This window comes from Arvicanthis niloticus, chromosome 26, assembly GCF_011762505.2.
Source record: "Arvicanthis niloticus isolate mArvNil1 chromosome 26, mArvNil1.pat.X, whole genome shotgun sequence".
NCBI lineage: Eukaryota > Metazoa > Chordata > Mammalia > Rodentia > Muridae > Arvicanthis > Arvicanthis niloticus.
Window position 1 is genome coordinate 12,110,755 of NC_133434.1, and position 22,363 is coordinate 12,133,117.

General features: G+C 52.7%; 1 protein-coding gene across 1 annotated transcript in view; it reads left to right on the forward strand.

The window, feature by feature from the left end:
- Positions 1-22,363, forward strand: part of Nectin1 (nectin cell adhesion molecule 1) — a 62,516-nt gene that overhangs the window by 30,199 nt on the left and 9,954 nt on the right. The window contains exons 2-5 of the mRNA XM_076924813.1: positions 15,880-16,230; positions 16,717-17,019; positions 17,312-17,429; positions 18,896-19,047. Of these exons, the coding sequence (XP_076780928.1) occupies positions 15,880-16,230; positions 16,717-17,019; positions 17,312-17,429; positions 18,896-19,047 (924 nt within the window). The remainder of the gene's footprint in view (positions 1-15,879; positions 16,231-16,716; positions 17,020-17,311; positions 17,430-18,895; positions 19,048-22,363) is intronic.

Below are 22,363 nucleotides of genomic sequence, written 5' to 3' on the forward strand. Positions count from 1 at the left end.
AAGAGGCCCTGCCTAGGGCAGCTGCAGCCAAGGGGTGGCGGGGGATGGGACACCACGCTTCTTCACCCTAATCCTGGTGTTTCTGGGTCTCTCAGCCGTGTGTATGCGATGCCACCCAGCCTCCCAGAGACCCTTACCCAGAAGCCTTCACTCTCAGAAGGCTGTTTGTCAGCCAGTGGCTGGCACCGCTACCCCATTATTCTGCAGTCAGTGGAAAGGGTCTTGGGTCCTCCTTGGTTTTTCCGTTTATTGTATAACTGTAAGTCACTTCACTCTGCTGAGTAGTCTCAGTCCGTAAAATGGTCGGCACCAGCCCTTGATAGCTTCAGGATTCTGGATGCCTAAAGTCAAAGAGGCTGGAGGAAGGTGCCCTAGGATTGCATACACACACACACACACACACACACACACACACACACACACATCCCTCTGCCCCGGCTGGTCAACCTGGCCAGCAGAGGGTGAGAGGTGTCTCACTGAGATCATTGGGAGTGAATGGTCCTGCACCCCTGTGGCTCTCCTCTCATAGAGTCTTCTCTTTGGGGAAGTAGGCATGACCTTTGCCAGGTCTCCTTTTGATCTGGTTTCTTCCTAAGAAGTCTTGATTAAAAGCTCTCAGTGACCTGGGAAGTCAGTGGGGACCCATGTCGCAGAGTCTGTTCCCCAGGGTTCATTATGGAAATCAGATGCTGTCTGTTCCCAGTACAGGCATCGGGTACCAAGCCAGCCGGGAATTCAGATTCTGGCCCAGCCAATTGTGGAGGGCCCAAGGATTGCTATTTGGGCAAGGTGGAGGTAGAGGCTGTGGGAGATATGAGAACAGAGCAGGTGATTCTGTGGGACCTGAGTGTTGAAGTAGGAGTTTTCCACTTGAGGGAGGTGTGGCGGGTGGGGACATGGGAGGAGGAGGAGAGGAAGCTGGGAATTTAAGCAGGGGTAGATCGAAGGTCTGATACTGGTTTAGATCTGCCCCAAGGCAGTGGAGAGGGCAGAAGGCTGTGTCATAAGATCTGATTTGTATTCAGATCCACCTGTTAGCTGTGTTGGTTGAATAAATCAGGGTACCAGCCTGAGCCTCAGTTTCCCAGTCCAAGAGTGGCATCTGCCTTAACAGAGTGTTTGTGAGATTTGTTGCCTAATCTCACACCATGAGACGTGGGTGCCTCTCAGGAAAGGTTCACTGTCATCAGAGTTGCCCATGATTTTGTAAAGAAAAGGAAGCTGAGGAGACCTAGCTAGTACCCAGCTACCCACCTCTCTGTCATCCCTGATTCCTTCCCCATCTGCTTCCTTCCAGTGTATAGAAAGTTCTTGATAAGTGTTCCCCAGGTGCTCTCACGGCCGCTGTCACCTAAGCCATCTCAGGTCGTGTCATAACTTCCTACCCCTCTAAGATCAGCTAGCTCCTCAGTTCCAGGCCCTACCAACTTTTTCCCAACAGTTGAACCAGTTCATTCCTCTGTGATTTTTCTTTTTTCCTCATTGACAAATGGGGAGCCGGTAGCATCTGGTCCCCAACTAAGGAGACCTCTGAAGGATCCGCAGCCTGCTTCTCCCACACCCTAGACGGTCCCCGGATCCCAGTCTGAGTTCACTGGCCCCTTGACTTTTCTATTTATGTACCAGAACTCACCCACCACATTTCAGTTTCCCAATCAAATCATTAATTACCCCAGTAATTAAATCCAATTAGCAGATGTAGGGGCCTCTCTGAGTGAGGAACCATTAACCAGGGTGAAAATGCCTGGGAGAGGGAGAGAGAAAAGGCCCACCCCTTCCCAGCTCTCAAAGTGAAAACAGGAGTCTGCAGTGCAAGGCCAGGGCCCCTGATTAAAGTCGGGGCCTCACTCATTAAGCTAATTTGGCAGGCTATCCCAGCAGCCTCTGGTGGGAAGGCCAGCAATGGAGCCAGCCAACATTTAGTGGTGGTGGAGATGGTCCGAGCCCTGCTCACCTTGAGGGCTGCGCTGGAGATCCAGGCTCACTCAGAGAAGGGCTGGGGTCTCATGAGTACCACTTGCTTCTGGCTTCCTTGGCTTTTGGGACTGATGAGGGTAGCATGGGCTGAAGTGAGATGAAACAGGAAATACCAACCTTCTGCTTCCTGTCTTGGGAAGAGATGGCTTGGCAGTCACTTATCTTTCTTGCTCTAAGGCTGAGGGTAACTCCCATCCTGACATGGTTGTGAAGAATACATGCATGCATACATGCATGCATACATACATACATACATACATACATACAAACAAACATACATACATGCATGCATGCATGCATGCATGCATACATACATACTCACTCACTCTTGTCTGTGTAGCTCCTTGGTGCCTGGTGGCCACCTTACCCGCCACTCCATGATTCCTGAAAACACTTGTCGGTTTATCTCCCCTCTCTTACGGCTCTCACCACACAGCTTCCAGATTGAGAAGCTGAGAGCCAGAAAGATAAAGATCTAAGCCAGAGTCAGGCTTGGAAGAATGAAGATGAGGTATGTTCAGAGTCCTCAGTCAGGTCTCCTTGTGGCTCAGCTGTCCTGCAGCCCTGACTGGAGCAGAGGTGAGGGCCAAGGTGACAGTCTTGGCCTTTTCCCAGAGCCAGGGGTGACAGGCAGAGGGGATGACGCCTACACCTCCTTATATAGTAGGGAGTCCTCACCCATCCTGCATGAGACAGGTTCCGTGTGTCTGTCATAAAGGTGTAGACCACTGCTTAAGCTCCCAAAGGGGTATGGGCCAGACACACACAGACCACCAGGCTCAGTAATGGAAGACACAACCTCTGGAGACAGTTTTTGTGTGTCCAACTGGCCTTGGAATTTGGCCTCTCTGAATTTCTCATTTCTAAGATGAGAATGATAACTACACCTAGCACTCAAGAGTTTTGAGAATTAAGCAAGTTAGCATCCATGAGGCTTCAGACATGGGCCTGGCACAGGTGACTGACACACACATGCTAGCTGTTCTTGCCGTCTCCAGGAGGGGCCCAGCAGGAAACATGTCCCTCTTGTGTCCTCTCAGGGACCCACAGGCTTCTGTTGCTCAGGGCGTTGTCCAACCTTGGGGTGCTCAGAGGACACAGGTGATACTCCTCGAACACCTGAAAGACGTGGGGTGCTTGCACACACAGCACACCCCTGCCATAGGCCGCTCCTGGGCTCTCGGAACGCTCTGGGCAGGATCAGAAGGACAAGGAGATAGGAAGGAGGGTTAGTCAAGGGAAGCAGGTGGCCGCAGAGGCCAGCTACATCTCTGCAGCTGGGAGCCATGCCCTGTGCCTACGTGCTGGCTCCCTCTGTGAAGCAGGATGAGGAACAGGCCCTGGCATGCCAGCCCCTACCAGTGACTCCTGAAACCTTAACAAGTCTGAGCTAGACAAGAGCTTGGGCGAGGCTCCTGATAGACTCATGTTGGGCAGAGGGATGGTTGTTGTGGGAAAGACCCCACACTTGAAACTGTGACGGCGAAGGAGGAACCGGAAGGAGACTCAGGAGGATGCTGGGTGGTGGCCTGGGCTCAGAGCCTTTTCTGACTCTCTGGTCTCCTCACCAGGCAGGACAGGGAGAGGACAGGCTATCAAGGCAGCAGGGAGGGGTTCCCTCAGCATTTTGCCAAGTGTAAGGTGATGGTTTGAGTGTTGTGGAGAGAGAAGGAGGGAATGGTGACAACTGTGTGCCAGGAACAGAGGAAGCTGCCTGGTCCTGGGGAGGTGATCTCACCTCAGCTAAGGGAGCTGGATATGCCAGGACTCATTGTATAGGCAGAAAGGCTGGGTTTGGGGATGACCAGGAGACTTGGCCATGAGAGTCACTGAAGCTGTCCAGGTCAGCTAGGAAAACCTGTACCAATTACCACTCTCAGCCTCCTGGGTATTAGGGGCAAAGGCCACACAGGGACAGTTGTGTAGATCCTGGACATGGCCACAGGCCTGCTGAAGGTGGGGGCAGGATATCCCAGTGAGCACCCTCTCCCCCATCCACCACGTCAGGACCCTCTGAAGAGCTTGCCTTCTGCACACCACACTGGGGCTGCTACGCGAAAACAAACAAACAACAAACAAAATGAGTCACGTGTGTCCTGCTTGCCTGTGACAATAAGCTTGGCTGAAGTTCCACAAAAGTTGAAAGGCAGCCAGCAAGGGGGGGACCCACCAGTAGTCCCAGCTCCACTTTTCAGAAGGCTGAGGTGAGAGAATCCCCGAAGCCCTGTATTCCTGGTCCAGCCTGGGAAACCTGTATCTAGAAGGGAGAGAGATTGGGGCTGTCACCGCAGGGCTGGGATGTTCCCCCCACCCACCCACCCACCCACCCGCCCCTGCTCACAGTGTTCTATGGCTTCAACCTAGAAGAGGTTAGCACTCAGGTTGGAGTCCTGACCCTGGTTTGTTGTGGTCTGGGTTGCCACAAATCTAGGCTAGAACTGCTGCTGTGAGGGTTTGTGTTGGGTAGGTGGGGGAAGGTGGTATGGAGGTTACAGTGAGTGCATATAGAGGGTTGGGCTATGGCCCATAAAGCTAATATTGAAAGGGCATCCATGCTATATACAAGAGGTTGGGGTCACTGCAGTCCTAGGCTACAAAGTATCACTCAAGTTATGTACCTCAGCCTTTGGAATTGATAAGACAGTCTGCTGGGCCAGCAGCAAAGCCTGCCCTGTCCCAGCATCCATCTGTGTCCCTGGCCCTGGTCTGCTCTCAACCCACTGTCCACTTGGATCATGAGAACTCAGCTTCCTGTGCAGCTGTGTTTTCCACATTGCACGGTCCCTGTCCCTCTGCTTGAGGGGCAGGCCCACACTCAGAAGTCTGGAACATTCCTCTGACCCTTAGCATTGGCTATAAGGTAGATCCAAAGGTGAGGCAGGGCCCAAGGAGAGCTGCCAGCCACCTCCTGTAGGTGCCTGGGGAGTATGGACAAAGGGCAAGGAGGGACAAAAGCCAGTCCTGGGTGGGACAGACATCAGGGATGGAGCAGTGGAATCTGCATGTCACAGAGTGTGAGCACGCATGCTTGCGTGGATGTGTGCATGACTATGTATGTTTGAGTGACTCTCTCCTTTGCCCACCAGACTGGAGAGACCTGGCTATCTCTAGTTGGGCCTTCTCACATTTAAAGCAAAGGCAGAAGAGCCAGGCCCGGGGTGAGGAGAGCAAACAGCGAAACTTAATGACTTTAATATGAAAGAATTTGCCACTAATTAAGCACAAACACTCCGCTAATGCAGAGAACACATGTTGTGGATTTCACTTAAGCAGGAACCAAATGAGGTGAAAATCCTTCCAAAAAGATAGCAGTTCAGGAAGATGCTGCCTCTCCTCGCTTCTGTTGAACATCGCCCTGAGCAGATCCCGGCCTTCTACCAGCACAGCCTCCTTCCCTCCCCGACTAGAGGTTCTGGCCATGCTCCCACGCGGCCTGTCTCCCTGCTGGCATCCCTTCCTCTGGCTGTCCTTCGCCCAGTTCTTCCATCCTCTGGAGACGCGAGAGCCTCTCTGTGCCCTGTGTCTGTCAAACAGCAACTCCAGAGTCCAGCGTTCTGACCGCCTGTCTCCCTGCACATAGCTCAGCTCTGCCCTTCAGACCCGCCTCTCTCTCCTCTCTCAGGACATACAAGGGGAGGTTTTTCCGTCGGGGTGTCCCACGCCGCCGGCACCTCTCACTCCCTCTACACCCAGCTTGCCACGGCTGGCCCTACAAACCCATCATGCCTGGGCTCACTGTCCCCTACTCTAGTCCCTTGGTCTTCACTAAGGCAATTTTATTCCTTCAGGGACATGTGACGCTGTCTGAATATGATTTAATTGTCATTCGTGAAGGTGGTGTTCCTAATGCCTAGTATGTAGAAGCCAGGGGGGTTGCTAAGTGTCTTACAGGGTACAAGACAGACCTCCACCTGAGGGGATTGATTGTCTGGCCCAAATGTCAACAGTTATCTAGGTTACCCTTGCTCGGGAAACCACTCACATGCATCAAGGCAGGTCCTTCCCCATGTGTTACCAATACCAGCACCTAGGTAGCTTCTCTGTGTGCCCGCCATGCCAGGAGCACATAGGAACGGGCTCTAACAAACAGCACTATCGGTATCCCTGCGTTATATGTGAGGGAACTGACGCCCAGAGAGAGCCATGCAACTTGAAGTTATCCGGTTTCTGAGCAGTGCTCCTAGACTACTTCATGTACCCCAATGCTCTCTATAGACCCCACTCTATTTCTCTCAACCCCTTGGGTATCTTACCTACCACCTAAACCCTTTCTCTTAGAACGAGCCTTCCCTGGAGGCAGGCAGGTATACCTGCCTGATAGCCTCCCTCCCTCCAGCCATCTCTGAAAGACAGAGGCTCTGCAGAGCTGGGTGCTGGAGTGGCCCACCTTGCCCTTCCTGTATGATACAAGGCAGACCCGAGAGCCCTGCACTGCCAAGCAAGTGTTGAGCCTCGCTGTTGTTAGGAACCGTGAGTGAACCTGAGGCAAGGAGGGCACACGCGGATCCTGAGCCTTGTAAAGGTTCCCCGGGGAAGCCTCCTCGGGAATTCTTCCTCTGCCTTCTCAGCAGCCCCCAGCCTCACCCTCCTCAACGCCAGTCTTCCAAAAAGGCTGCTGCCTACACTTCCCCAACGTGTCAGTAGCAGCTCGGGTGCAGGCTCACAGGGAAACCCCGGCTGTGCCTGCTGTGACACAGTAGTGTTCACCGCAGCATCAGCCACCCTCATGTCACCGCACCTTTCTGAATCTTGGCCTCTGAGCGGAGGCTTCTGTGCCTGCAAAGTCAAGAAAGGCCAGGTCAGGTAGGAGCAGCAGCCCAGGGCTGTGGCGGGAGAGGGAGAAGCTGGAGAACAACACACAGAGGTAAACAGGCTTAGGTGGCGGGCAGAGAGCAAGGCCTCTCCCTGCAGCAGCTCACTGAGGTGAGAAAACGATTTTTCACCTTATGCTCTGGTGTGAGGAAGGGAGATGGGGTACAAGGAACTGGGACAGAAGAGCGAGAAAGGGCATCAAGCCTGTCAGCTGGGAAGCAAGCAGGAAGATACAGGATTGAAACGGTGGGCAGGGGGTCAAACCGACCCACACCGTGTGGGGCAAGGAAGAGTCAGACCTGACTTAAAGTGTCCCCTTTATACAGGTGAGGTTCCACCTTCCATTCCTGTCCCTTGGCGACCTAGAACAATGGCTAGCCTTGGCTTAGGACCACAAACGGGTCACAAACTTCTCCACTAACCAGTGGAAGTGCCTTGTGAGGGCTGAGTGCCCGCCAGGCTTTGGACTGGCATGCTATAACAAGTGCATGGCCATGTGTGCACCCTGAGCACACAGTACCACCTAACCCATGCCAGGGGCAAGAAGAGAGGGCTCCGGGAAGCTGCCTCCCCAGAGGGGATTCAGGAAGAACAGAAGTCATAGTCTATGTTTAACAGAAGGGATAGCCAGCCAGACCTCCAGCTGTCTTTCAGACCCTCATTTTCTCACTGTCCTTAGTCTGGGACTCTTTGTTTGATGCCTTCTCTTGGGGTGTGGTGGCTCACACTTCTAATCCCAGCACATGGGAGGCTGAGGCAGGAAGATTGCCATGGATTCGGCCCACTTAGGCGACCTTGGGCTTGATCTTGAGGAGTTCAGGAAGTTTACTTCCTACCCCATGGGAGCTCCAGCCAGGACTGTACACTCAGTATCATCCTGCAGCGGACCAATGACAGGTGGTCTGGGCCACTCAGGGTCAAGGCTTGAGCAGGAAGAAGGCATGAGGCATGGCTGTTGGAGTTACAAAGGGAGGGGTTGTGCATGGGGGCCCAGCCCAGGAGTGTTGAGAATATGAAGTGAGAGGTCACCGGTGATGAGGGTACTGGTGAGAGGGGCTTAGGGGGAGCTTAGATTTGGAGCAGTGCCTCCTAGGGACCAAAGCTTTTGAGGGGCGGAGCTACTGTGGGCTGGACTGTTTGGCTACAGAAGAACCTCCTGTCCCCCAGCTTTGCTGTGGTACAGCATGGATTTGGTCTGGGAGGACTTCCAGGAGAAGTTGAGCAGCATACAAAGACAGAGAACCGACTGATCAGTTCACAGTGAATCCAGCGAAGGGGCACATTTGTGGCAGAGTGAGCCGAACAGGTTAGGGCCACAGAACCCCTCCGGGATCCTCATGCCCACCACTCCCTACTCAAGCTCAGGAGATGACAGGGACCAAATGGTAGGGATCAGAGCCTGCCTGTCACAGTTTCCTGCTCAGAGAAAAGGCTCCAGTCTGCCAGAGGAAGTAGACTGGGCTGAGACCTAACACCTTGACTAAGAGATGGAGACAGGAAGAGCCAGGAGTGAGGCACTGTGTTCCTGGTGTGTCCCTGCCTGCCAGAGCCTTGGGGGATAGGGTGATAACAGGAAATGGGCCTGCAAGACAGTGGTCCAGAATCCCCATCAAGGTTCATGTTCCTTGATGGGAGAACCACAAAGCCCAGCTCCCTGACTCATCTTGGGCCCCCAACTGGCCCTGCCAAGTTTCAGGGAGAGATAGAGCTTGTCAGGGCACCCCCCCCCCCATGGCTGCTGCCACCCTCGGGGCTTCTGCACTGTCAGGGGAGTGGGGCTGGCCCAGTCTGTCTGGAAGATCCTGCGCCCTGGCTCCTTTTAGGTCCTTTCCCAGGCTGCCGCGCCCCCTCTTCTCCCACGCACTGTGCTCCCCCACCCAAGGCAACCGGGCGCCAGCCCCACAGCCCATCATTAACCAACTCCATGTGGGGAGTCGGGGGAGCGTTCAGCCAAGAGGAAACCATGGGTAGTTTCTGTGACCCCAGAGCTGGGGGTGGAGGCGCCTGGGCTCAGACAGTAGCAATTAGCCCCTGACTGTGGGATCACAGGACATTATCACTACTGCTAGTGGCTGGTAGTGAGTGGAAGGTTACGGAACCCCTGGAGCTATCCCAGAAACTGTCCCCACGAGAATTCCCCGAGGCCTTCTCACCAGCAGAGGTCCCTGAACTGCAGGACATAGGAAATGGAGCCACTAACCACTGTGCCTGGCCAGGACATGTACTATGCCTTATTGCTGTGCCTCAGGGAGGGCTGTCTGGACACTGGGACAAGGAGTGGGACAGCCATTGTCTCTGTCTGCTCCCAGTGCCCTCTAATTCTGGGTCACTGTGGCCCCATCCCAGGTGTGAAGGGAAGTTTGGAAGCAGGTGATGCAGCCTGGGAGCCAAGGAGCCCCTGAATTAATGGGGAGCCATGCCTGGGGCACAGATACGAGAAAAGACAAGTTCAGAGGGCTTCAGCAAGTGCCCTGCTCTTATGGGTTCTTCCTGGCTTCTGATCAGGTCCAGACGACAGGTTGGCCAAGCCTCCCAAGAGGAGGTAGACTCCAGAAAAGGAGTTCCCTCCTGATCCCATTCCTTCCTTGCCAGCCTAAATGCTTCCTGCCCGGAACTTCCTGAGAGTTGACATTTGAGAAAGAAGCTGAGCTGAGGGGAGGGGCCTAAAGCTTTTTTTTTTGCTGACTCAGCAGAGTTTCCGGGACCCTTCCCCCTCCCCACAGTGAGTCATTCTCACTTGCATTTACCTGTTTCTCACCACCACCATCACCACCACCGGAAGGAAGTCCTGTCCTGTCCTGTCTGCCAGTTCCTGGAGGGGAGGGAGGGAACATGCCTAGAAAGCCCTAGAAGCAAAGGATATTGGTTTCAACTGGGATTGTACTTTGTTGATAGGGCACTTACTTAGTGAATAGGTGCAAAACCCTGGGTTGGGTTTTCAGTAAAGTCCCTGACCTGTATACACACACACACACACACACACACACACACAACACATACACGGATGGACAGACTGGGAAACAGGGTTGATTTTCTTCTAGCCAGATGTCACATGTCACTAATGTGGCTCTCACATTGTAATGAATTCCTTTAGCCAGGAAGCTTAGTCAAGAGATTAAGGCAGGAGACCTGCCATGAGTTTGAGGCCAGCCTAGGCTGCGTAGTCTTGTTCTAGGGCAGCGTAGGCGACAGTGTGCCATGTTTGTCAAACAACAAAGTAAAACAAAAGAAAAAACCTGCTTTGGCCCAGGTTCTTGTCAGAGAGCCCGGCACCCCACACCTATACACACAGTCTCTGTCGTGCGCTAACACTGCTCAAGTGGCTGCTGGAGACGCTGAGGCAAAGTTTCAGGAAGTGAGGGCCTGGAGAAGATTATCACAGCCAGGCCAGGGCATAGTGGTCCTCACAAAAGTACCCCTTTACACACCCACCTTCCGAGCCCGGACCCAGCTTGCCCAGCCAGGAGTTCTAAAGTCAAAAGGGGCGGGAAGAGAAACTGCCCATGTGGCCACGCCCGATGCGTGGGAACCCTCTCCTGTAGATTAGCTCCATGGCAAGCAGGGCAGGGCCCTGGGGAGCAGGTTCGTCTGCCACAACTGAAGAGCCTTTGTGTTTTCTTGCTGAGCTTGGGCTTTCGAAGGCCTATGTCGTTGCGGGGGGGGGGGGGGGGGTTAAGGTTTGCTGGTCTGATGCTTGCCTTGCTGGGTCAGCACTTCTGAGAAGCCAGGTCGTCCCAACTACCTAGCCAGTGTTCTGTTAAGGAAACTGAGGCACTAGAAAAGTCCCAGGAGCCAGTGTCTTGGACCTTGACTGTATAGGGCGGTCAGGGAAAGACTCATTGCTTGTACCCTCTGATGTAAGAACCCCTCCTGCAGACACAGGTCTCACGGTCTCTGTCCACTGTCCCCTTACTCATCCAGTTCTGCACATAACAGCCTTCAGTAGGTGCTCCAGTCTGAGTTCCCCAGACTCCATGTCTGGCTCACAGTGACCAGACCCCAGCACAAGGTACCTATGAGTACACAGTACACAAGGTACTGTGATTGACATTTGTATCATTTTCAAAGTACTGTGGGGTTTCTGAAGGACACCACCCAGAACAAAGCCCTAGACAGACAGACTGAGTAAGGCACAAGTTTAGGGTAGGAATTGTAGACCAGGGGGCTACTCTTCTGTGTCCCTGGGCAGATGACCCAATCCTTCCTGACCTGGCTCATGGGAGGTTGCCGGTCCATTGAACTCTCGTGTGCTACCGTGTCACAAAGCTCCAGGCCATGTTCTGCAGAGGAAGAGGACTTTCCTATTGCTTGGGTAACCAGAGAGTTAGCAGGTCCCCCGTGCTTGGTCCTACAATGTCAGGCAGAATGCGATTGACAGCTCAGGGTCAAGCATGTCCCTGCTTTTCCCATGGTAGCTAGACAGCCATTGAATGGCAGAATACAGACTCCGCACAAGGGTAGGAAATAGGAATGGGTACAGTTGCCTGTTATATGCCATTGGTGTCCTAGCGGCAGTGCCCACAGAGAGTTAGGAACAAGAATCTCATGGTGTCCCAGAAGAAGCGGCGGCGGGGGGGGGGTGCTGAACACTGCCTACTGCCAGGTAGATGATCAGTAAACATTTGTTGAATGAAGAGAATGAATCAAGAGAGGGAAACCGATGGCTTCACAGATGATGGATAGTGATGATGATGATGGTGGTGGTGATGATGACAATGCCAGCCATGCTGGCAGCAGCCCATCATCGACTGAGCATTTATTTTGTGCTAACGCTGCCTTCTGAGTTTCCCATGTGCCCCTTCACTTCATCCTCACAACAGTTTTACAGGGCAGGCTTTCACTATTGGTAGCTCCGCTTTGCAGATGTGCACCCTCAGTGTAAACTGAGTCATAGAAAGGTTAAGTCATTGGCCACTGGATGGCACCGAGGCAGAATGCAGACTCTTCCCAGCCTCGCTGTGCACCTCGATAGCGGATGCCAGACAGGTCTGACAGAGCTTGGGAGCCACCCCTGCCATGTCCCACATTAGGAAGCTGGAGCAGACATGAAGAGAGACGAGTGTACACTAAGGCCCTCCTTCCTTGGAAAAAAAGAATTTTTTTTAAGCCAACCAGTCTAAGAGCTGGATACTTAGACATAACATGACATGCTTGGTCCAAGCCAGGGAGCTCCCACAGTAGTTTGGGAGCCAGCTCCTGCAGGCTGCCATGTTGAAGAGAGACCCAATTTTGCTAATCCTTTGTCCCCTCTTTCTGGCACTCTCTTTATGCTCAATACTCCAAAAGCCCCACATGACACCCAGGGGCTACCTCTCAGAGGCCAAGAGTAAAAGTGAACACACCCGCTACTGAGAAGTCCTCCGTGTCCCGACCCAGCCCATTACAGGGCCAGAAAGTGCCAGAAATGGCTTTGTATGCAATGAGGGGATGCCAAGAATGTTTCTCCCTGCACCACCATGAAGCTGCTTCTGAGAGAAGCCAGTGGAGAAACGAACAGCCTCTACCCAGCGTAGACTTAGAGAGAATACAGATGTCTGTGTGTGTGTGTGTGTGTGTGTGTGTGTGTGTGTGTGTGTGCTTTGGCACAGGAACCTCCTCAACCTCCATGGGGTATCATCAACACCCTCCCCTCTTGGCACTGCCTTATCCTTTAAGGGTGAAGTCACTGCTTGGGAAGTAGCATAGGAATGCCAGCATGTGTGCCAGCCCCCCCCCCTTCGCCCCTGCCAGCCACACACCTGCAGTGGGATGAGAGGAGATGGGGGTCCTGGGGTCAGTGGGCCATGTGCCCCTCCAGGTCAACCACACCTAGCACCAAGATGGTTCCTGATGTCCATACTCCCCTCCCCCAACTCTCACCTGTGGCCCAAGCCCTCCCAACTGGCTTTTCCAGTTCTCAGCTTTGTGTGGCGCAAGTTCCCCAATTATGCTCACATTATCACAGCTGCTGGGCAGCCTCCAGCAGGCCTGGGGAGCAGAGGCTGGAGGAGCAAGCATCAGGGAAGGGAGCACCCATTTATCCTGTCAGGGAGGATGGAGGAATTCGTTGCTTGCCAGCTGACCAGTCAGCAACAGTGCTAGACCATCTGACCCACTGACCTCCTCTCAGGACTGCTTCTGGGTGGGGCAAGGGCTGGGCTGCTGTCAGACAGAGCCAGGAGGAAACAGGAGACCCAGGGCACCCAGACTGCTTCTTGGAAGAGGCAAGGGAAATGGCTGCCTGCCCCCCACCCCACCCCCGGCAGGGGGGTAGGCGGACATTCAACCCCCCCACTTGTGTCACACTTTCCTCGTCCCACCTCGGCCAGTCCCCAACACCTCTGCTTGGGATGCCTGGTGCTTCCAAGGGCCAGCTGGAGGGATGGGAACACTTGATGTGCTTGGTAAGGCTGTGTGAATGGCAAAGAGGATGGGGGTGTGAATGGATTCTCAGGGTCAAGGGCATGGCTTGGGAAAGCCAAAACCAGATATTAGAAGGAATTCAGACTTCTGACTCTGACTCTTGAATGCTAATATTACAAGCACGCCCCACCATGCCTGGCTTAGCGTGCATTTCTTGAGGACCAACTGTAAGTATACTAAGCCCCTGAGATCCCACAGTCACTGTGGTCTCTAGAGGAGTGGAATGGGGTGCTAAAGGGACCGTGGGCTTTAGGACTTTCCCAGGAGCCCCCGCCTCTCCATCACACAGTGGATACAAGGATGCCAGGCCTTTTGCTTGGAGCCATCCTCCTGCCTCTGGGTCAGTGGAGGGCCTGCTATTGTTGATGATCGGTAAACTGGAGATGTAGGATATGAAGTCCAGAAATGTGGTCACTCATCAATGACAGAAGCAGTGCAGTCAGGTGACAAAGATGTCAAGTCCTAGGGGACTTGACAGACTCCCAGATGGAGAGAAGTGGAGGGCAGAGCCAGGTCTGGGGTGATCGCCCAAGAGCTAGGGGAGCGCCAAGCTTGGGCTAAGGGGGCTCAAAGGAAAAGACTTTCTAGATGAGGAGGGGGAACTTATGTCCTGCCCAGCTGCCTGCTTCTTCCTAGGAATCCCCATTCTCCTGGCTGCCACTGCAGTTTGCCCAGCGATAAATATTTGCTCCACTAGAGAAAGGGAAACATGGAAGCCTGCTGTATAAACCAGACGCTGAGCTGGTCTGGGCTTTGGGAACTCAGGAAGGAAAAGATTTCCCTGTAGGAGTTCATAGTCCAGGGTAGAAGTCGGAGGTATGAACAGCCATATTCTGAGACAGAAAGGACTGTCCTGGGAGGAACCTGGAGGACCAGACTGGGCAGCTTCCCAATGGAAGGGCGTAAGTAGGCCTTATGGGAGCCAAAGGGGAAGGACCCTCTTGCTGGACAGCCACAACACCTTCTCCAGATTCCTGCCCCCTACCCCTGTGTTCTTTCTTCTCTGTATGCCATCTGTTTCCCCAGCAACGTGTAAGGTAGAGCACACTGGATTATCTGGCTCATTTGTCAGATGAGGGAACTAAGACCCAGGAAAACTAGCTAGGGCTCTTCTTGGAAAGTAGAACTCTGGACCCTCATACAAAATGGTGGCAGGCCAGGTGGGTATGGTTGTACCCCACACAATGCCAGCATCCTGGAGGCTGAGGCAGGAAGATGCTTAATCCAAGATCAGACTTGACTATATAGATCAAAAGGCATCGTGGGAGGGCAGAGCTTGACTGTAGCTCAGTGGTGGAGAACTTGACAGACGTGAACGAGGTCCTGGGCTCCGTCCACAGAACCAGACAAGGGAGAAAGTGGGATGTGGGTGTGTGGTCACTAACATGGAACAGCGACCGGTGGGTAACACTCACTGAAAAGCAGCGTTAGGAACAATTGCTATACTATGATTCTGATTTTGTTTGGTTTGGGGGACTTTCTTTCTTCTTTCTTTCTTTCTTTCTTTCTTTCTTTCTTTCTTTCTCTCTTTTGTTTGTTTGGGGGTCCTGGATTTTGCTTTTTTTTTTTTTTAAATTAATGTAGAGGGAGCTAGGGAGATGGCTCATTGGGTAAAGTACTTGTCACAAAAGCATGAGGACCACATTTAGGGTCCCCAGCACCCACACAAATGCCAGATGTTCATAGTGGCCTGCCAGAAGACAAAAATGGGACCCCTAGAGAGCAAGATGGCTAGACAGACTAACCCCATCTGGGTCCAACCAAGAGACCTTGCCTAGAAATGTAAGACTGAGAAACTCAAGCCTTTAACTCCAGTGCTGAGAAAGCAGAGGCAAGCAGATATCTGCAAATGTGAAGCCAGTCTGCTTTACACAGCAAATTCTAAGCCAGCCAGGACTACGTAGTAAGACCCGGTTGTAAACAAACAAACAAATAGGAAAAAGAAAGGAAATATGTTGGAACTCAACTGACGAAGACCTTTAATTTCAACCTCAGACCCCCCATGTGGATGCACAGCACATATGCATGCAAGTATATAGAGAGAGAGATCGTAATCAGGCATGGTAGTGGTGTGCGTGAAGACCACCAGCGCCCAGGAAGCTGAGACAGGAGGATAATGAACTCAAGCCCATTCTGAGCTACAAGAGAAGGATGCCATTGTCTTCTCAGCATTTTTCCAGAATTATCCAGAGTGGGATTTTATTATTAAATTCATGTATTTATTTTGTGTGTTCGTGTGTGCATAAACCATCGTGGGTGTGTGGAGGTCAGAGAACAATTACAGGACTCCCCTGTGGGTTTCTGGTATCAAATTTAGGTCATCATGCTTGGGGGCCAATGTCTTTACCCACTGAGCCGTCTTAACAGCCTTAAAGTGGTTTTTATATCAAGTAAGTTATTTATTTATTTGGGGGTGGGAGGAGTTGTTGAAATGAGTTTCATTTGTATCATAGGCTGTTGTTCTAGAACTTACTATGTAACCCAGGCTGGCTCCCAAAGCCCCATAGCCGTCCTGCTTAGCCTTCCAAGTGTGGGGGTTCGAGCCACAAGCCACCAGACCCAGTGATTATTTCCATAAGAAGAATTATAAACGTAATGACTGCTGTAAGTGTCAAGGGCAGAGGCCAGAGAATGAGGGCTGGGGAGTAATACCCGGTACTGACCACTTCCCATCATCCCCTCTGCCAGGCGCTCACACGCAGGTGGTGCAGGTGAACGATTCCATGTATGGCTTCATCGGCACAGATGTGGTACTGCACTGTAGCTTTGCCAACCCACTGCCCAGTGTGAAGATCACCCAGGTCACGTGGCAGAAGGCCTCCAATGGCTCCAAGCAGAACATGGCCATCTACAACCCAACTATGGGGGTTTCCGTGCTGCCTCCCTACGAGAAACGAGTGGAGTTCCTGCGGCCCTCCTTCATCGACGGCACCATCCGCCTCTCCCGCCTGGAGCTGGAGGACGAGGGCATGTACATCTGTGAATTTGCTACATTCCCTACCGGCAATCGTGAGAGCCAGCTCAATCTCACTGTGATGGGTAAGCTGTCCTGGGTCTCTTTTTCTTTCCAATCTAGATGGCTTGGCCATCCTTAACGTGTGTCTCAGTGTCCACAGATACCCCTGTTGGCTTGGCACGGTCCCATAAGTTCAGGCATAGAACCTCTCACTTGACTAATAAGACTATCCACAATTCCCCAAGGACTGAGGGGGGTGGGGGGGGAGGGACTTAGCTTTGGACAGGGACAGGCACTGTATTTATGTTGGGGCTCCCACCGAGGGACATGTGTTGGAGACTAGGAAGCAGGCAGGTGCTTTGACACCATGGTAAGAAAGGAAGTTGAACACATCAAGACTCTCAGAAGCCTCAAACGAGGATTGTTTGTGCAGCAGGGAGGGTTTGCTGGCATAAGGAACTTCCTGAGAGAAATTCTGGGAAGGGCTTTAGCAAAGAGCAGTAGAATGGCAGAGGTGGCCAGCAGATGCCCAGGCAATTCCAACTAATACCATTGTGTTGTTCCCACAGCCAAACCCACCAACTGGATTGAGGGCACCCAGGCGGTGCTTCGAGCCAGGAAAGGACAGGATGACAAAGTCCTGGTGGCCACCTGCACCTCAGCCAATGGAAAACCTCCCAGTGTGGTGTCCTGGGAAACACGGCTAAAGGGCGAGGCAGAGTATCAGGAAATTCGGAACCCCAATGGCACAGTGACAGTCATCAGCCGTTACCGCTTGGTGCCCAGCAGGGAGGCCCACCGGCAGTCCCTGGCCTGCATCGTCAACTATCACCTTGACCGCTTCAGGGAGAGCCTTACACTCAACGTGCAGTGTGAGCCAGGGCCAGGGGCCCTTCCCACCCATTGCCACCTGCCTTCCTCTTCTGTCCCCTAATCTCTCTCCACTACTTTCTCCTCCAAGATGTTGCAATCTTCCTGTCTTCTCCCTCTGTCACTTCTCCGTGTCCTAACCTTTCTCCCTTCTGCTGAGGTCCTGTGGTACCCACTTGTTCTCCAAGCTGCTCCCGTATCCTCACCATCCTCCTTCCTTAACGTTTCCTTCTGTCCCTCTCCTGGGTGTTCCCCTGACCTCACCCTCTTCCAACATCCTCCCTTGCCTCACAGATGAACCTGAGGTGACCATCGAGGGCTTTGATGGCAACTGGTACCTGCAGCGGACAGATGTGAAGCTTACATGCAAAGCAGATGCTAACCCGCCAGCCACTGAGTACCACTGGACCACGTAAGTGCTGGAGACTGGCCTGTTCCCTGAAAATACCCCACAGAGGCCCACCCACCCACCTGGGGAGTAGGGAGCATTAGAATCTAAGCTTCATAGGGGATTTTCCCGTAGGGGTTGGTTTAAGAGTTCCCACACACACACATGTGAACACATACTATGTACACTAATAATCCTGCCAGCTTCTCTCATAACCCGCTTCCCTTCTCTCACTAATAAAGAGTTTTGTCATTTTCGTTTGGTGATTCAGCCTGAGTCATCCAATCCCAGTCCCCACTACTTATTTTTATCAAGGTGTCCCCTGGGAAGCCGGTGTTCTGGAACACCCCAGTCTCTCTTTGTTCCTAGTCCTTTGGCAGCCCCAGGTTCTCTGAGTGGAGGCAGCAGTGGACCCCCATGTCCCACTGTCCCTGTGCTTGGCTTTAGAGTCTGGTTCTTGACCTTCAGAGAGAAAACAAACAGCCCCTCGGGCCAACTTGAATATCTCGAGCGAACGTTCTTTTCCGCAGCAAGCTAGGTGGGACTCAGACAGGGTGTGGTGGAAGCTAAGAAAGTTGACATGGGAGACCATAAGGCAACTCAAGCTCAGGGTGAGTCTAGAGGTTTTTCTAGGGCCTGATGCTACCCTCCATTTCTTGGCACAAAACCGCTTCTGAAGATGAGGAGGGCAAACCTGCTTCCCAGTCAGCCCTGTAGCTGGAGTGGCTGCTGGCTTAGCTGAAGAACAGTGAACAGGAATGAAGAAGGTCTTCTATACGTGACAAACTCTCAGGGTGGCCCCCACATGGAAATGCCTTAAGACATACACAGCAATGGCTAGATTATCAATGAGAAGAAAAAGGTTCAGCCATGCCTGCTTGTCCATCTGACTAACTTCTCCAAATGTACCTGGGCCCAGTGGCCCCACTAGAGGAGAGCTAGCTAGGATCAGGACCCAGGTATCTCTGTTGTCAACCCACTACTGAGGAGACAAAGGACCAACAAGAGGACCCAGGAGCAGTAGAACTCTCCTGCAGCCTGCAGACCCAGCTGGCTCTGGCTCTGCCGCTTCTTAGCTGTGTGTCCTTGGCCTTGGATCTGTTATGTGGGAGTGGTACCCACCTGCCTTGAATACAGTTCAGCAGTTTGATGATCAACCGTGAACCGCCAGGCTTGGTGACCCAAGTCCTGTAAACTCAGCACCACAGGAGCCCAGTCGGAGTTGCTGCAAACTCAGAAACAACCTGGGCTTCGTAATAAAGCCCTGTCTCGAAACAACAACAACAAAAACCCCCAAAATGACTGACTAATAGAAAACTGTAAGATGTAAGGGGTTATTGTTGCTATACTATCCTTTTCTTCTACCCTAAACAGACCCTAATATACACACTCAGCATAAGAGCTGACAGATGATAGCATTTGAACCACGTGGATGCCCTAGGAACTTTTTGGGTCTGAAGAGTCTTCACTGTGTCTCCCAATATCTACAGGTTGAATGGCTCTCTCCCCAAGGGTGTTGAGGCTCAGAACAGAACCCTCTTCTTCCGGGGACCTATCAACTACAGCCTGGCAGGAACCTACATCTGTGAGGCCACCAACCCTATTGGCACCCGCTCAGGCCAGGTGGAAGTCAATATCACAGGTAGGAATCCTCAGCCTCCCCACTGTTCCCCATCCTCAGGTTCCTCCACGGCTGCACCCGCTCTGCTCATTGCATCGCGATGGGAGATGGGAAGTTTGCGTCTTTTTCTCCCTTGCTTCTCTGGGGTTCAGGCCATGATTCTTCCTTTGCATTGTTCTCTTTGCTTTATGAGGGACTAAAGGGTACAGTCAGAGTGACCCTCAGCAAGAAAGGGCAGGAAATGGTGCTTTCAGCAATCACGTTTAGGGGCTGAACGCTTGCACCAGGAAATCATGGCTTGGTGGGTCAGGGTTGCAGATGGAGCCTATGACCTCCAAGTTCTGCAGCTGGAGGCGAGAAAACCTGTAGGGCTGCAGGGTGAGGCTCACCTCAAGCAGAACACAGGCAGTGTTGTGGAGGCTGGAGTGAGCATGCTCCCTGAAGGCATTGGATACGTATGTCTGGAGACTGAATTGCTCTTTTCCCAGATCTTTCTGTCATTACATGAGGGGTGTGTCAGTTCAGGGAGATGAGCGCTTTGATGTTCTGCAGGGAGACATCACCTGGGACATGACCTGAGCGGGCCTCATCTATATAATGGAGGCAGTGTGACCTGCCTTGACGGAAGGGCTGCTGTCCAGTGACACAGAATGTAGGTCACATAACCTAGCAAGGCTCAGTCTGTCAGTAAGCGACCAGGGCTCTGTGATTATTGTCCCGACCTCCAGCGTTATCATTATCATTAGTGGGAGCATCAAAAGAAATGCATCAAGGAGTAAATTGCCACCAAACGTCACAAGGGGGAGTGTCTGTAGTATCAAACCTAAGCTCCTTTGTAGGTTGAGTGTCACAAAGAACCTCTGAAAACAGGAAGGGACATCCCCGCTGCCACCCAAGGAGACAGGATGTAATACGCGCAAGTGACCTTGGGCTTCAGGAAGCTAGGTAATGGTCGGAGCTGTAGCTAGACACAGGTCTGGAGGAGCCTGGAGAATCCGGCTGGCTCTGAGCCTCTTTCTCAAGAGTGAAACCTCAACTGTGGGTACACTCCAAACACATCTGCACAAAGCAGCTGAAGCTCTCCAGGGACTGCACTGACCTGTCCTTGGAGCTGTCTTGTCACCTAGGAACAAGAGGGTGTGGTCACTCACTATTTTCTTCAGCTCTCTGCCCCTGACTCTGAGACTGTTTTTAGGAGCAGAGGTGCCAGGACTGGAGCCTGGTGACAGCCAAGGTGACAGCCAGGATAGGATTTGGGAGTTCCTATAGAGTGGCAGACATGCAGAAGAGGGCTGCCACAGACTTCTTCCTCTGGCAGTTTGGAGCCTCACAGGGGCCTGAGCTCTGGACCCCGGGGTTGTAGGATTGGATGAGGAAGAGCTCAGCCAGCCCCTCTGAGACGTCATCATAGTGTGTGTGACCAGTATGTCACCTGAGGGCCAGGAATGTGTTCCTATACGGACTCTTCTTGGCTATGTGGTCTTAAATGAGTTCTTTGCCTCTCTGAGCCTGAGCTTCCCAATCTGTAATGTGTAATGCGATACTCAGATTGATATCCCATTCTCTATCATCCACCTCTCTATATGGATATAAGGGAGTGGAGTACTCCTTCCAACAGGACCACCAGTCACCACGGCATCCCACTCTGCCACCCAGGCACTCTGGGAGAATAGCTGATTGGAAATTTGGAGGACGTAAGGAGCCCAAAAGCATCTTTGCATTGATGTGACTTCTCAGTATGAGAAGACTGAGCAGAGACCCTGCTAGGGCAAGTATGCCCAGCCTCAGAGCCACAGATATCAGGAGAAGCCCAGGAACAAAGGCAGTGGGCACGAGGAAGGGCTGCTCCCTGGGGCTCAGGTCCTGGAGCAGAAAGGAAGAAAAGAAAGAGGAAAGTAGCCATGAGAAAAAAGCTGCCATGGGTACTCAGTACCGGCTGTGGGACCTGTAGTCAGGTCTAGGTGGTGGTGTATGCTCTTCTGCATATAATTCCTGAAGTGTGCTCAAGGCTAGGTGGTCTAGAACCACCCAGAGCTCCAGTTGGAAGAGGGCCATACCAGGGCTCTGTTGTTGGCAAATCTAAGGCCAGCAGCCACGAGCCAAAAAAGCAAGGCAGTCCTTGAACTCCTGATAGACCCAGGAGCTGTAGGTCAGCCCTGCAGGAAGCAGCTTTCGGCCTTTCTGAGGGATTCAGCCAGATGTCCGAAGCTTTTCCAGTGCTGTTCATTCCCTAAATGGCAGAAAACCTCATCACCCTCTTCCCCACACCAGCATGTGCCCTCTGAAATCTCTGGGGGCCACCCAAGGGCCACAGCTGGGCCCCGAACTCCCAGCCCCACTGGTCTAAATGAAGGCAATGCATGAGTGAGATGGGTAAGTGGAAATTTAATATTTCATTCTGACCATCCCTTCAGGTAATGGCTTTGCCCTGGGCACATCTGGAGAGAGGAGTAGTGAACGGCTGGGGTGGGGTAGGCAGGAGATCATGTAAGGTGAGGAGATGAAACAGCGATGGTGGGCACGGATGAAGGGCCCTGAGAGCCTCTGGGAGACTCTCAGTGAAGCAGCATAGCAGTACTGGGGGTTTGACTGTGTCAGATGGCTGCATGGTGGCACCAGGACACTCATTAAAGGCTGTCACAGAGAATGATCCCTAGTATGAGAAAGGCCCATGCTGTGGCCACAGGGAGGAGAAAGCTGAGTGAACAACCCAGTGGGATGTGTAGATGCGGTTAACAGCATCTGGCCACTCAAAGAAGCCCATTTGCAAGGATGGCCCTTGTGCTGGGAAGCAATTTCATAGTCCTGGGTCAGCAGTCCGACAACACAGTAGAGAGAGCCCTTCTTCCACAAGAACAAACAATAAAGGTGGGGAGGGATCCAAGGTACAGCCTTGACCAAATAGGAGTAGCTTCTGCCCTTAAGGGTATTAGGCAGAAGGTAGCAGATTGGCCTCTTGCCACTCCCAAGAGCAGGGAGGGAAGCCACTTAAGTTCACCGTGTCTGTCTCAACTCTTACTTCTGGTGATGTCTGGGCTCACCCCACGGGCATGCCAGTCAGGCCAGTTCTTTGGACCAAGGTTGGTAGGCCTTCACAGGGAGTGTCTCTGTGAGTGTGCCTGCCCAGACATGACTGTGGGTGTGTTCTTCTGTAAGCATGTGTGAGCCAGTGTGAGCAGGCAAGCCACTGTCTGCATGCTGAGTGTGCAAATGGAAGCCCGGGGCTATGCTGAGGGCAAACGGGCTGTCTCCGAGCCAGCAAATGGCAGAATGTTTGGGAGTCTTAGGATGCAGCTGCATCTGTACCTCTGGGAGTTCTTCCTCCAGCTTGCAGGAG